The following is a 13,829-nucleotide window of genomic DNA, read 5'->3' on the forward strand; positions in this document are numbered from 1 at the left end:
TGCTAGGGTCAGACCCAGTCACATGTCACGCCAATGACTTTGAAGGCCAGTGTGCTAGGGATAGACCCAGTCACATGTCACGCCAGTGACTTTGAAGGCCACTATGCTAGGGACAGACCCAGCCACGCCACACCAGTGCCTTTGAAGGCCACTATGCTAGGGACAGACCCAGCCACGTCACACCAGTGCCTTTGAAGGCCAGTATGCTAGGGACAGACCCAGCCACGCCACACCAGTGCCTTTGAAGGCCAGTACGCTAGGGGCAGACCCAGCCACATGTCATGCCTGTGCTTCTGAAAGGTCGGCATGATTGGACCAGAGACAGATCGCGTCATTCACTTTGAAAGGCTGGCAATGTTGGCACAGCTAGGGGCACGGCACCGACATGTAATTGCAGAGCCCTAGCGCCGAAGGGAGGCACTATCTCCTGGCTTCCGCGTAGGCGCACGGCACTGAGGGCGTGGCAGCTCGTTGCACTTCGGCCGAACTCAAGAAAGGCAACCCCGGAAGCTCGGTGTAAAACAGAGAGTGGTGGCGGTGCTGTCCCCGTCCTGCGATCATGGGGCTCCGGGTTTGTGGCCTGCTGCTCCTGCTGCCATCTCTGGGGCCTGCCCTGGAACCCCTGACCACGGGGGTGCTGCTGAGTGCAGTCGGCGGGATGCTGCTGGTCCAGTACGGCTGCCACCTGACAAAGTGCTGCCCCCAGGATCAGGTCCTAGATCTATCAGGTGAGAGAGGGGCACAGCCACATTGCATCTCAGTGGGCTTCCGGAGCTATAGGGGGGAACTTCCACACTGCAGAGAGCCATTATCACCAAGCATGGGCACTGCCACCCTGCTCTGGGCTTCCGGAGCTATAGGTCAGGAACTTCCACCCGGCAGAGAGCCATTATCACCAAGCATGGGCACTGCCACCCTGCAGTGGGCTTCCGGAGCTATAGTGGGAATTTCCACCCTGCAGAGACAGACGAAGCCACGTCTCATGCCAGTGCCTTTGAAGGCCAGTATGCTAGGGACAGAGCCGGTCACATGCCAGGCCAATGCCACGGAAAGGCCAGTACGCTAGGGACAGACCCAGGCACATGTCACGCCAGTGCCTTTGAAGGCCAGTACGCTAAGGACAGACCCAGCCACATGTCACACCAGTGCCTTTGAAGGCCAGTATGCTAGGGACAGAGCCAGACACATGTCACGCCAGTGCCTTTGAAGGCCAGTACGCTCTGGTCAGACCCAGGCACATGTCACGCCAGTGCCTTTGAAGGCCAGTACGCTAAGGACAGACCCAGCCACATGTCACACCAGTGCCTTTGAAGGCCAGTATGCTAGGGACAGAGCCAGACACATGTCACGCCAGTGCCTTTGAAGGCCAGTGTGCTAGGGATAGACCCAGTCACATGTCACGCCAGTGACTTTGAAGGCCACTATGCTAGGGACAGACCCAGCCACGTCACACCAGTGCCTTTGAAGGCCAGTATGCTAGGGACAGACCCAGCCACGCCACACCAGTGCCTTTGAAGGCCAGTACGCTAGGGGCAGACCCAGCCACATGTCACGCCAGTGCCTTTGAAGGCCAGTACGCTAGGGGCAGACCCAGCCACATGTCATGCCTGTGCTTCTGAAAGGTCGGCATGATTGGACCAGAGACAGATCGCGTCATTCACTTTGAAAGGCTGGCAATGTTGGCACAGCTAGGGGCACGGCACCGACATGGAATTGCAGAGCCCTAGCGCCGAAGGGAGGCACTATCTCCTGGCTTCCGCGTAGGCGCACGGCACTGAGGACGTGGCAGCTCGTTGCACTTCGGCCGAACTCAAGAAAGGCAACCCCGGAAGCTCGGTGTAAAACAGAGAGTGGTGGCGGTGCTGTCCCCGTCCTGCGATCATGGGGCTCCGGGTTTGTGGCCTGCTGCTCCTGCTGCCTGCTCTGAGGCCTGCCCTGGAACCCCTGACCACGGGGGTGCTGCTGAGTGCAGTCGGCGGGATGCTGCTGGTCCAGTACGGCTGCCACCTGACAGAGTGCTGCCCCCAGGATCAGGTCCTAGATCTATCAGGTGAGAGAGGGGCACAGCCACATTGCATCTCAGTGGGCTTCCGGAGCTATGGGGGGAACTTCCACACTGCAGAGAGCCATTATCACCAAGCATGGGCACTGCCACCCTGCTGTGGGCTTCCGGAGCTATAGGTCAGGAACTTCCACCCGGCCGAGAGCCATTATCACCAAGCATGGGCACTGCCACCCTGCAGTGGGCTTCCGGAGCTATAGGGGGAATTTCCACCCTGCAGAGAGCCATTATCACCAAGCATGGGCACTGCCACCCTGCTGTGGGCTTCCAGAGCTATAGGTCAGGAACTTCACCCTGCAGAGAGCCATTATCACCAAGCGTGGACACTGCCACCCTGCAATTGGCTTCCAGAGTTATAGGTCAGGAAATTGCACCCTGCAGAGAGCCATTATCCCCAAGCGTGGGCCCTGCGGTGTGGTTCCAGAGCTATAGGGGGGAATTTCCACCGTGAAGGGAGCCATTATCACCAAGCGTGGGCACTGCCACCCTGCAGTGGGCTTCCAGAGCTATAGGTTAGGAAATTTCACACTGCAGAGAGCCATTATCACCAAGCATGGGCACTGCCACCCTGCTGTCGGCTTCCAGAGCTATAGGTCAGGAACTTCACCCTGCAGAGAGCCATTCTCACCAAGCGTGGGCACAGCCACCCTGCTGTGGGCTTCCAGAGCTATAGGTTAGGAAATTCCACACTGCAGAGAGCCATTATCACCAAGAATGGGCACTGCCAACCTGCAGTGGGCTTCCAGAGCTATAGGGGTAATTTCCACCCTGCAGAGAGACATTATCAACAAGCGTGGGCACTGCCACCCTGCAGTGGACTTCCAGAGCCACAGGTGGGGAACTTCCACCCCGCAGAGCCATTATCACCAAGCGTGGGCACTGCCACCCTGCTGTGGGCTTCCAGAGCTATAGGGGGAATTTCCACCGTGCAGAGAGCCGTTATCACCAAGCATGGGCACTGCCACCCTGCAGTGGGCTTCCAGAGCTATAGGTTAGGAAATTCCACACTGCAGAGAGCCATTATCACCAAGCGTGGGCAATGCCACCCTGCTGTGGGCTTCCAGAGCTATAGGTTAGGAAATGCCACACTGCAGAGAGCCATTATCACCAAGCGTGGGCACTGCCACCCTGCTGTGGGCTTCCAGAGCTATAGGGGGAATTTCCACACTGCAGAGAGCCATTATCACCAAGCGTGGGCACTGCCACCCTGCTGTGGGCTTCCAGAGCTATAGGGGGAACTTCCACACTGCAGAGAGCCATTATCACCAAGCATGGGCACTGCCACCCTGCGGTGGACTTCCATAGCTATAGGGGAAATGTCCACACTGCAGAGATCCATTATCACCAAGCATGGGCCCTGCCACCCTGCTGTGGGCCCCCAGAGCTATAGGTCAGGCACTTCCACCCTACAGAGAGCCATTATCATAGAGCGTGGGCACTGCCACTCTGCAGTGGGCTTCCAGAGCTATAGGTCAGGAACTTCCACTCCGCAGAGAGCCTTTATCACCAAGCATGGGCACTGCCACCCTGCTGTGGGCCCCCAGAGCTAGAGGTCAGGAATTTCCACCCCGCAGAGAGCCATTATCACCAAGCATGGGCACTGCCACCCTGCTGTGGGCCCCCAGAGCTATAGGTCAGGAATTTCCACCCCGCAGAGAGCCATTATCACCAAGCGTGGGCACTGCCACCCTGCAGTGGGCAATGGGAGAGGAGCGTATCGCTGCATGCTGTGTGAAATAAAGACTGCTGGGATGACATTACATTGCGTGCATTTTCTTTCTCTGTGAATAATTTTAAAATCTCACACTTTTATAAGCTTTTACTGTGATCTTCTAGTCAGGATTATTAAACCCTTAACTTGCCAGGCTATTATGCAAGTCTATGCAAAAAGGACAAGCATACTCGTCCTTGACACTTAATTGAAGCTATAATCCAATTTTTGAACGACATGTTTCTCAAAGGCTTTGTTATTTGTCATTTTAGTAGTTTCTTATGTAATTTGTGTATTTTTAAATGCATTGCTATAAAATAATTATTCAATCTTTTCAAATCCAAACCTTAACAAATACTTATATTAACTAAAAGGGTTGTGGGTGGTTGGTTTCCTGGATATCTTGCTTGTGTTGTTTTGAGGAATCGATTTTCCACGCTGTTTGCTGCGTCTTGGATTGTTTTATTCGTAAAATGGTTTATTCATCTTGAGTCATGGTACACATGTAGTGTTGGGCCCTTAAGTATCTTGGTGCGCAGTCTGTTTCCATTGTGGATAATGGCTCTCTGCAGGGTGGGGGTACAATCCACAGCCACTGTATGCACAGGAATAAACCAAACAAAACCACCAAGACCCCATAGGGGGCACTGTACCAGATACAGTAGCCTTGACAAGGAGCTACGGGTCGAAACACGTGTCGGCGCCCCGTATGTACTACATCTGTACCATGACTCAAGATGAATAAACCATGTCACGGATAAAACAATCCAAAACGCAGCAAACAGCGTGGAAAATCGATTCCTCAGAACAACACAAGCAAGATATCCAGGAAACCAACCTCCCCCAACCCATTTAGCAAACAAACAAGGTTTTGGCTATACCTCAAACAGGAACCCGTGATCTTGCGACCCATGACCACCAGCGAGAAGAACCAACTCTAGAGCCCAAGCCTCAATTTCTACTTATATTAACTATAGATGGGAAGACATGTGGTCAAGTGCTTGAATCACTGACTTGTCCCAAATGCTGGTATTATCACCTAAGCTAAGTGTGTGATCTTGGCCAAATCATTTAATGTCACTATGCCTTAAATGCAAAAATTGGGAGTCCTGTGAAAAAATTCCCCCTAACAGTGGGCCGCATTTAGGGGTTCTTTTTCATTCTCCCAGAGCAAGTGAAGAAGTGTAAACACATGTGTTAAAGACGGTTTTGAGTGGTTCGGGAAAATTCCCTGAACAAAACATATGTGCCCATGACCCCATCCGCGTGACCTTTGAAAAACGAACGCATATCCGCCAGCATCTGATTCCGATGATGGCGGATGCACATCGCATTCCTATGGACTCTGCCAGCATCTGATTCTGGTGATGGCGGATGTGCATCGCATTCCTATGGACTCCGCCAGCATCTGATTCTGGTGATGGCGGATGGGCATCGCATTCCTATGGACTCCGCCAGCATCTGATTCTGGTGATCGCGGATGGGCATTGCATTACTATGGACTCCACGAGCATCTGATTCTGGTGATGGCGGATGGGCATTGCATTCCTATGGACTCCGCCAGCATCGGATTCTGGTGAGGGCGGATGGGCATTGCATTCCTATGGACTCCGCCAGCATCTGATTCTGGTGAGGATTGCATTCCTATTGCCTCCCCCAGCATCTGATTCTGGTGAGGATTGCATTCCTATGGACTCCGCCAGCATCTGATTCTGGTGATGGCGGATGGGCATTGCATTCCTATGGACTCCACCAGCATCTGATTCTGGTGATGACGGATGGGCATTGCATTCCTATGGACTCCGCCAGCATCTGATTCTGGTGAGGGCGGAGGCGCATTGCATTCCTATGTACTCCACCAGCATCTGATTCTGGTGAGGGCGGAGGCGCATTGCATTCCTATGTACTCCACCAGCATCTGATTCTGGTGATGGCGGATGGGCATTGCATTCCTATGGACTCCGCCAGCATCTGATTCTGGTGATGGCGGATGGGCATTGCATTCCTATGGACTCCGCCAGCATCTGATTCTGGTGATGGCGGATGGGCATTGCATTCCTATGGACTCCGCCAGCATCTGATTCTGGTGAGGGCGGATGGGCATTGCATTCCTATGGACTCCGCCAGCATCTGATTCTGGTGATGGCGGATGGGCATTGCATTCCTATGGACTCCGCCAGCATCTGATTCTGGTGAGGGCGGATGGGCATTGCATTCCTATGGACTCCGCCAGCATCTGATTCTGGTGATGGCGGATGGGCATTGCATTCCTATGGACTCCGCCAGCATCTGATTCTGGTGATGGCGGATGGGCATTGCATTCCTATGGACTCCGCCAGCATCTGATTCTGGTGAGGGCGGATGGGCATTACATTCCTATGGACTCCACCAGCATCGGATTATGGTTAGGGCGGATGGGCATTACATTCCTATGGACTCCACCAGCATCTGATTCCGGTTAGGGCGGATGGGCATTACATTCCTATGGACTCCACCAGCATCGGATTCTGGTGATGGCAGATAGGCATTGCATTCCTATGGACTCCGCCAGCATCTGATTCTGGTGAGGATTGCATTCCTATGGACTCCGCCAGCATCTGATTCTGGTGAGGATTGCATTCTTATGGACTCCGCCAGCATCTGATTCTGGTGAGGATTGCATTCCTATGGACTCCGCCAGCATCTGATTCTGGTGAGTATTGCATTCCTATGGACTCCGCCAGCATCTGATTCTGGTGATGGCGGATGGGCATTGCATTCCTATGGACTCCGCCAGCATCTGATTCTGGTGAGGGCGGATGCGCATTGCATTCCTATGGACTCCGCCAGCATCTGATTCTGGTGAGGATTGCATTCCTATGGACTCCGCCAGCATCTGATTCTGGTGAGGATTGCATTCCTATGGACTCCGCCAGCATCTGATTCTGGTGATGGCGGATGCGCATTGCATTCCTATGGACTCCGCCAGCATCTGATTCTGGTGATGACGGATGGGCATTGCATTCCTATGGACTCCGCCAGCATCTGATTCTGGTGAGGATTGCATTCCTATGGACTCCGCCAGCATCTGATTCTAGTCATGGCGGATACGCATTGCATTCCTATGGACTCCGCCAGCATCTGATTCTGGTGAGGGCGGATGCGCATTGCATTCCTATGGACTCCGCAAGCATCTGATTCTGGTGATGGCGGATGCGCATTGCATTCCCATGGACTCCGCCAGCATCTGATTCTGGTGATGGCGGATGCGCATTGCATTCCTATGGACTCCGCCAGCATCTGATTCTGGTGAGGATTGCATTCCTATTGCCTCCGCCAGCATCTGATTCTGGTGAGGATTGCATTCCTTTGGACTCCGCCAGCATCTGATTCTGGTGATGGCGGATGGGCATTGCATTCCTATGGACTCCACCAGCATCTGATTCTGGTGATGACGGATGGGCATTGCATTCCTATGGACTCCGCCAGCATCTGATTCTGGTGAGGGCGGAGGCGCATTGCATTCCTATGGACTCCGCCAGCATCTGATTCTGGTGAGGGCGGAGGCGCATTGCATTCCTATGGACTCCACCAGCATCTGATTCTGGTGATGGCGGATGGGCATTGCATTCCTATGGACTCCGCCAGCATCTGATTCTGGTGATGGCGGATGGGCATTGCATTCCTATGTACTCCACCAGCATCTGATTGTGGTGATGGCGGATGGGCATTGCATTCCTATGGACTCCGCCAGCATCTGATTCTGGTGAGGGCGGAGGCGCATTGCATTCCTATGGACTCCGCCAGCATCTGATTCTGGTGAGGGCGGAGGCGCATTGCATTCCTATGGACTCCACCAGCATCTGATTCTGGTGATGGCGGATGGGCATTGCATTCCTATGGACTCCGCCAGCATCTGATTCTGGTGATGGCGGATGGGCATTGCATTCCTATGGACTCCGCCAGCATCTGATTCTGGTGATGGCGGATGCGCATTGCATTCCTATGGACTTCACCAGCATCTGATTCTGGTGATGGCAGATAGGCATTGCATTCCTATGGACTCCGCCAGCATCTGATTCTGGTGGTGGCAGATAGGCATTGTATTCCTATGGACTCCACCAGCATCTGATTCTGGTCATGGCGGATGCGCATTGCATTCCCATGGACTCCGCCAGCATCTGATTCTGGTGATTTCAGATAGGCATTGCATTCCCATGGACTCCGCCAGCATCTGATTCTGGTGAGGGCGGATGCGCATTGCATTCCCATGGACTCCGCCAGCATCTGATTCTGGTGAGGGCGGATGCGCATTGCATTCCTATGGAATCCGCCAGCATCTGATTCTGGTGAGGATTGCATTCCTATTGCCTCCGCCAGCATCTGATTCTAGTGAGGATTGCATTCCTATGGACTCCGCCAGCATCTGATTCTGGTGATGGCGGATGGGCATTGCATTCCTATGGACTCCACCAGCATCTGATTCTGGTGATGGCGGATGCGCATTGCATTCCTATGGACTCCGCCAGCATCTGATTCTGGTGATGGCGGATGGGCATTGCATTCCTATGGACTCCGCCAGCATCTGATTCTGGTGATGGCGGATGCGCATTGCATTCCTATGGACTCTGCCAGCATCTGATTCTGGTGATGGCGGATGCGCATTGCATTCCTATGGACTCCGCCAGCATCTGATTCTGGTGATGGTGGATGGGCATTGCATGCCTATGGACTCCGCCAGCATCTGATTCTGGTGATGGCGGATGGGCATTGCATTCCTATGGACTTCACCAGCACCAGATTCTGGTGATGGCGGATGGGCATTGCATTCCTATGGACTCCGCCAGCATCTGATTCTGGTGATGGCGGATGGGCATTGCATTCCTATGGACTTCACCAGCACCAGATTCTGGTGATGGCGGATGGGCATTGCATTCCTATGGACTCCGCCAGCATCGTATTCTGGTGATGGCGGATACGCATTACAGTCCTATGGACTCCGCCAGCATCTGATTCTGGTGATGGCGGATACGCATTGCATTCCTACGGACTCCGCCAGCATCTGATTCTGGTGATGGCAGATACGCATTGCATTCCTATGGACTCCGCCAGCATCTGATTCTGGTGATGGCGGATGGGCATTGCATTCCTATGGACTCAGCCAGCATCTGATTCTAGTGATCGCGGATGGGCATTGCATTCCTATGGACTCCACCAGCATCGGATTCTGGTGATGGCAGATACGCACTGCATTCCTATGGACTCCGCGAGCATCTGATTCTGGTGATGGCGGATGGGCATTGCATTGCAATGGACTCCGCCAGCATCTGATTCTGGTGATCGCGGATGGGCATTGCATTCCTATGGACTCCACCAGCATCGGATTCTGGTGATGGTGGATACGCATCACATTCCTATGGACTCCGCCAGCATCTGATTCTGGTGATGGCGGATAGGCATTGCATTCCTATGGACTCCGCCAGCATTTGATTCTGGTGATGGCAGATACGCATTGCATTCCTATGGACTCCGCCAGCATTTGATTCTGCTGATGGCAGATAGGCATTGCATTCCTATGGACTCCGCCAGCATCTGATTCTGGTGATTGCAGATAGGCATTGCATTCCTATGGACTCCGCCAGCATCTGATTCTGGTGATGGCAGATACGCATTACAACCCTATGGACTCCGCCAGCATCTGATTCTGGTCATGGTGGATGCGCATTGCATTCCTATGGACTCCGCCAGCATCTCATTCTGGTGATGGCAGGTCTGCATTACATTCTAATGGAATCTGGCAGCTTCTAGCAACTGGTAAAAGCTTGCGGATCCCTGGGGAATTCATGTAAATGCCTCACACCATGTATGTACATGGCAGCGGGCATGTACATTTGCACTATGAAGTGAAAAGTATCCACCGAAACTCAGGCTCGACTGTATCTCCAGGCATTTGCACTTCATGGTGCAAGCCATTAAAATGGCACGAGGGACAGCGAGCGTGCCAGTGTTAGGGGGAGTCGCTCCTCTCTCTGCAATTGGCAGAGGGGAGAAAATTACCCCCTTTCAAACTAAAAGTAGGCGGGGTATGTTGGCCTCAGGGAAGTCTGCCCCGCAACTCATTAGGATGATGAGGTCTGAAGTCAGGTTACACCCCTCTCTGCTCATTGGCTCCTTTATGCAGCCGCTGGCCCTGTGTCCCTCTGCAGGCTTCCATGAGGATTGTGAGAGTTTATCAGCGACATTCAGCTTTAAGCAGCCGAGCTTATTCATAGATCCTAGTTATTAGTTGTCTTTTTCACCCTGCCAACCTGTATACATCACAATCTCAGTGCCAAAACAGGGCAACATTGGTTGTAGGTCAAAGGATCGAAAACAAAAGGCTCGAATGCCTTTTTTTCGACTCCAAAAGGACCGAAAAAAGGGTCAATTTTCTTTTATTTTTATTATTTTATTATGGGGGGGGTCCCCCTCAACCCCCTGTTTTCTTTTTTAAAAAAAGGTTTTATGCATACTACACTTAAAAAATATATATAAATAAATAAATAAAAAAAACCATTCGACCCTTTTTTTCAGTCCTTTTGTATTCGAACAAAAGGGCATTCGATCCTTTATTTTCGATCCTTTGGCTGGACACCGGCAAAATTAGTCTGTGATTGATGGACGTCTTTGAGAGGTAGCTTCATTGGGCTGACAGAATCCAATTTCAAGCAAATGACTTCAAGGTACACCCTTAGTCTGAGCTTTTGGTTGCAATCCTTGATTGTAATGTTTAAGCGTCCCAAGGCCCAAGCTCAGAAGAAAGGGACTTGGACAGAATGAACGAGAGGACACAAATACGACTGAAACATGGATAAGTGGGGAGAGAGCCAACTTAAAAGTGATGCAAATAGATGGTGAGGCACATAGGGAACTCTGTGACTGGACGGGGAGAAGGGTACATTTAAGAGAAATGGGTTGTGTAGACCCTGCAGGCCCCCAGCACAAGATCAATATTTGGATATTGCTGGGCCAGAGCCCCAGCCCACTTAAAGCTTAGGTTGGTGAGCACCCGCACTTCTTTTATTTCCATTTAAAACACTGCATGGGCGTGTGTTCCATTGCCAGGTTGCCCTTCATCAACTGGGGCTTCAGAAATCCATGTTGAACGTGAATCCCATTGCAACTCTCCCCTTAAACCATCGGGCTTCTGAAATCCACCCTGGATGTGACTCGCTTTGCCAGCTCTCCCTTCATCCCCTGGGCTTCTGAAACCTGCACCTGCTGTGTATCCCTTTGCCAGCCCTCCCTTCATTCCCTGGGCTTCTGAAACCCGCACCTGCTGTGTATCCCTTTGCCAGCCCTCCCTTCATCTCCTGGGGTTCTGAAACCTGCACCTGCTGTGTAGCCCTTTGCCAGCGCTCCCTTCATCTCCAGGGTTCTGAAACCTGCACCTGCTGTGTATCCCTTTGCCAGCGCTCCCTTCATCCCCCGGGCTTCTGAAACCCGCACCTGCTGTGTATCCCTTTGCCAGCCCTCCCTTCATCTCCTGGGGTTCTGAAACCCGCACACATCCCTTTGCCAGCGCTCCCTTCATCTCCTAGGGTTCTGAAACCTGCACCTGCTGTGTATCCCTTTGCCAGCGCTCCCTTAATCTCCTAGGGTTCTGAAACCTGCACCTGCTGTGTATCCCTTTGCCAGCGCTCCCTTCATCTCCTAGGGTTCTGAAACCCGCACCTGCTGTGTATCCCTTTGCCAGCCCTCCCTTCTTCTCCTGGGGTTCTGAAACCCGCACACATCCCTTTGCCAGCGCTCCCTTCATCTCCTGGGGTTCTGAAACCTGCACCTGCTGTGTATCCCTTTGCCAGCGCTCCCTTAATCTCCTAGGGTTCTGAAACCTGCACCTACTCTGTATCCCTTTGCCAGCGCTCCCTTCATTCCCTGGGCTTCTGAAGCCTGCAACAAGAACTGAAAGGCGCAGCGTAACTCTAGTCTCTGGACCAGAGTATTACATATGGCATCAAAAAACAGAAAGAATATGTCCAGAGAAGGATAAGTTAGAAATGATGTATCAAAATGTATTTAAGGTGATACAAAAAATTGAAAGCTGGTGAATAAATCACTAATAATTATACACTGATCACTTTAATATAGCAAAACAGCAGCAGCAGCAACATGCATCAAAAAAAGGCATTCAATACTTTTGTTTTCGAATATTTGACCTAGAACCACAGTCTCCCACTACCCCCACCCCCTTTTCCTCATCACAGTCTCCCACTACCCTACCTCAATCCTACTCATCAAAGTGGCCCACTTCTCCCATCTCACTCTTCCTCATCAGTCGTCCACGACCCCACCGCACTCTTCCTCATCACAGTCCCCCACCACCCCCAACTCGCTCTTCCTCATCACAGACCCCCACTACCCCCACCTCACCCTTCCCATCACAGTCCCCCACTACCCCACCTCACTCTTCCTCATCACAGTCCCCCACTACCCCACCTCACTCTTTCTCATCACAGTCCCCCACTACCTGCACCTCACTCTTTCTCATCACAGTCCCCCACTACCTCCACCTCACTCATCCTCATCACAGTCCCCCACTACCTCCACCTCACTCCTCCTCATTACAGCCCCCACTACCCCACCTCACTCCTCCTCATTACAGCCCCCCATTACCCCACCTCACTCTTCCTCATCACAGTCCCCCACTGCTGTCATGACCCCTCACTGGCAAGTCAGCCTTCCAGTTAGGGCCAGGTCAAAGGCTTTAAAACCTCATCCAAGACTCTCTTGGAGTCAGTCCTGGCGCCTTTGTCACTAGGCTCATAACCATCATGAAGACCAACATTAGAATGGGACTATTTAACTTGGGGGATTACTTTAACTTGGGACTACTTTACCTGGACTACTTTGGGTGTGGCAGGCCTGGGACTATTTTACCTGGGCTACTTTACCTGAGACTATTTAAACCACACCCAAACAGCAGAACATGCTTTGCGTTATTCTGCTGTGGGCAGCGTAACGCTCACTGTGTCCAGTTCTTTGATGCCAGTTTACCTGAAACCAAGGACCTGCAGAGAGAGAAAGAACACTACGAAACTTACCTGGAACAGTATCCTGTCTTCAATCCATCGCTGACTTCAGTTCCACTCACCTGAAGGTACGAACTCCATCATCCGGCACTGCATGCATCCTGGAATACCATAACTTGGAAAGAGGAGAAAGAAAGACAGCATTAGTAAGCGTTTACTCACGTTTCCTCCCGAATGAAGAAAGCCACACAATTCTTACCTGGGTAGTCATCTCCTGGTCAGTATCAGTGCTGGAACATTACATCGCTCAGCAAGGAATATCGCAAACTGCAAGGAGAGAAAAGATACAGGTTAGCAATATAAAAGGCGAAACAGCACCGCACATCACGCATTTCTCACTGGACAGCATCGCGCACACCGCGCTTTCGCCTACCGGCCCATGCTCATCTTCAAACTGCATGACAACACCAAAATACCTTTCCATACCTAAAAGGAAAGAAGCAAGACATTATTATTCGAACTAAGTGGAACATAAGAAATGCATATAAAGACCGTAAAGCAGCAAACGTACGGAGTCGCAGCAGGCCTGGATTCCCACAGAAGGGCTTGCACCAGTGAAGTAACTTGGTCGCTGCTTGCCCCCCGCATGTACGCGCCCCTGCCACGAGGAGCAGGAAGGAGAATCCACCTTTTACAATATTAAGACCCATCTTTAACCAGAGGCCTTACCAAGGGACAGGGAGAGGGTTTGAGAGTGCAAATCATCCGACCAGGGCTGGGTGACGTCCCCGTGGACACCAAGTAAGCGTAACAACTACCCCCACCTCACTCTTCCTCATCACAGTCCCCCACTACCCCACCTCACTCTTTCTCATCACAGTCCCCCTCTACCCCACCTCACTTTTCCTCATCACAGTCCCCTATTACCCCCACCTCACTCTTCCTCATCACAGTCCCCCACTACCCCACCTCACTCTTCCTCATCACAGTCCCCCACTACCCCACCTCACGCTTCCTCATCACAGTCCCCACTATCTCCACCTCACTCTTCCTCATTACAGTCCCC

At 52.3% G+C, this 13,829-nt stretch overlaps 1 protein-coding gene across 2 annotated transcripts in view; it reads left to right on the forward strand.

Annotated features, from left to right (window-relative positions):
* Window positions 1-456: 456 nt before the first annotated feature.
* Window positions 457-13,829, forward strand: part of LOC138471568 (torsin-1A-like) — a 141,990-nt gene continuing 128,617 nt past the window's right edge. Inside the window, exon 1 of one of the 2 annotated variants that reach the window (XM_069609230.1) lies at window positions 457-728. In XM_069609230.1, the coding sequence (XP_069465331.1) occupies window positions 560-728 (169 nt within the window). In that variant the 5' untranslated portion in view covers window positions 457-559. Of the gene's footprint in view, window positions 729-1,793; window positions 2,051-13,829 lie in introns of those variants that run through there. The other variant, XM_069609229.1, reaches the window with a different exon arrangement.

The sequence above is a fragment of the Ambystoma mexicanum genome, chromosome 8 (genome assembly GCF_040938575.1).
Source record: "Ambystoma mexicanum isolate Mex_15411 chromosome 8, UKY_AmexF1_1, whole genome shotgun sequence".
Taxonomy (NCBI): domain Eukaryota; kingdom Metazoa; phylum Chordata; class Amphibia; order Caudata; family Ambystomatidae; genus Ambystoma; species Ambystoma mexicanum.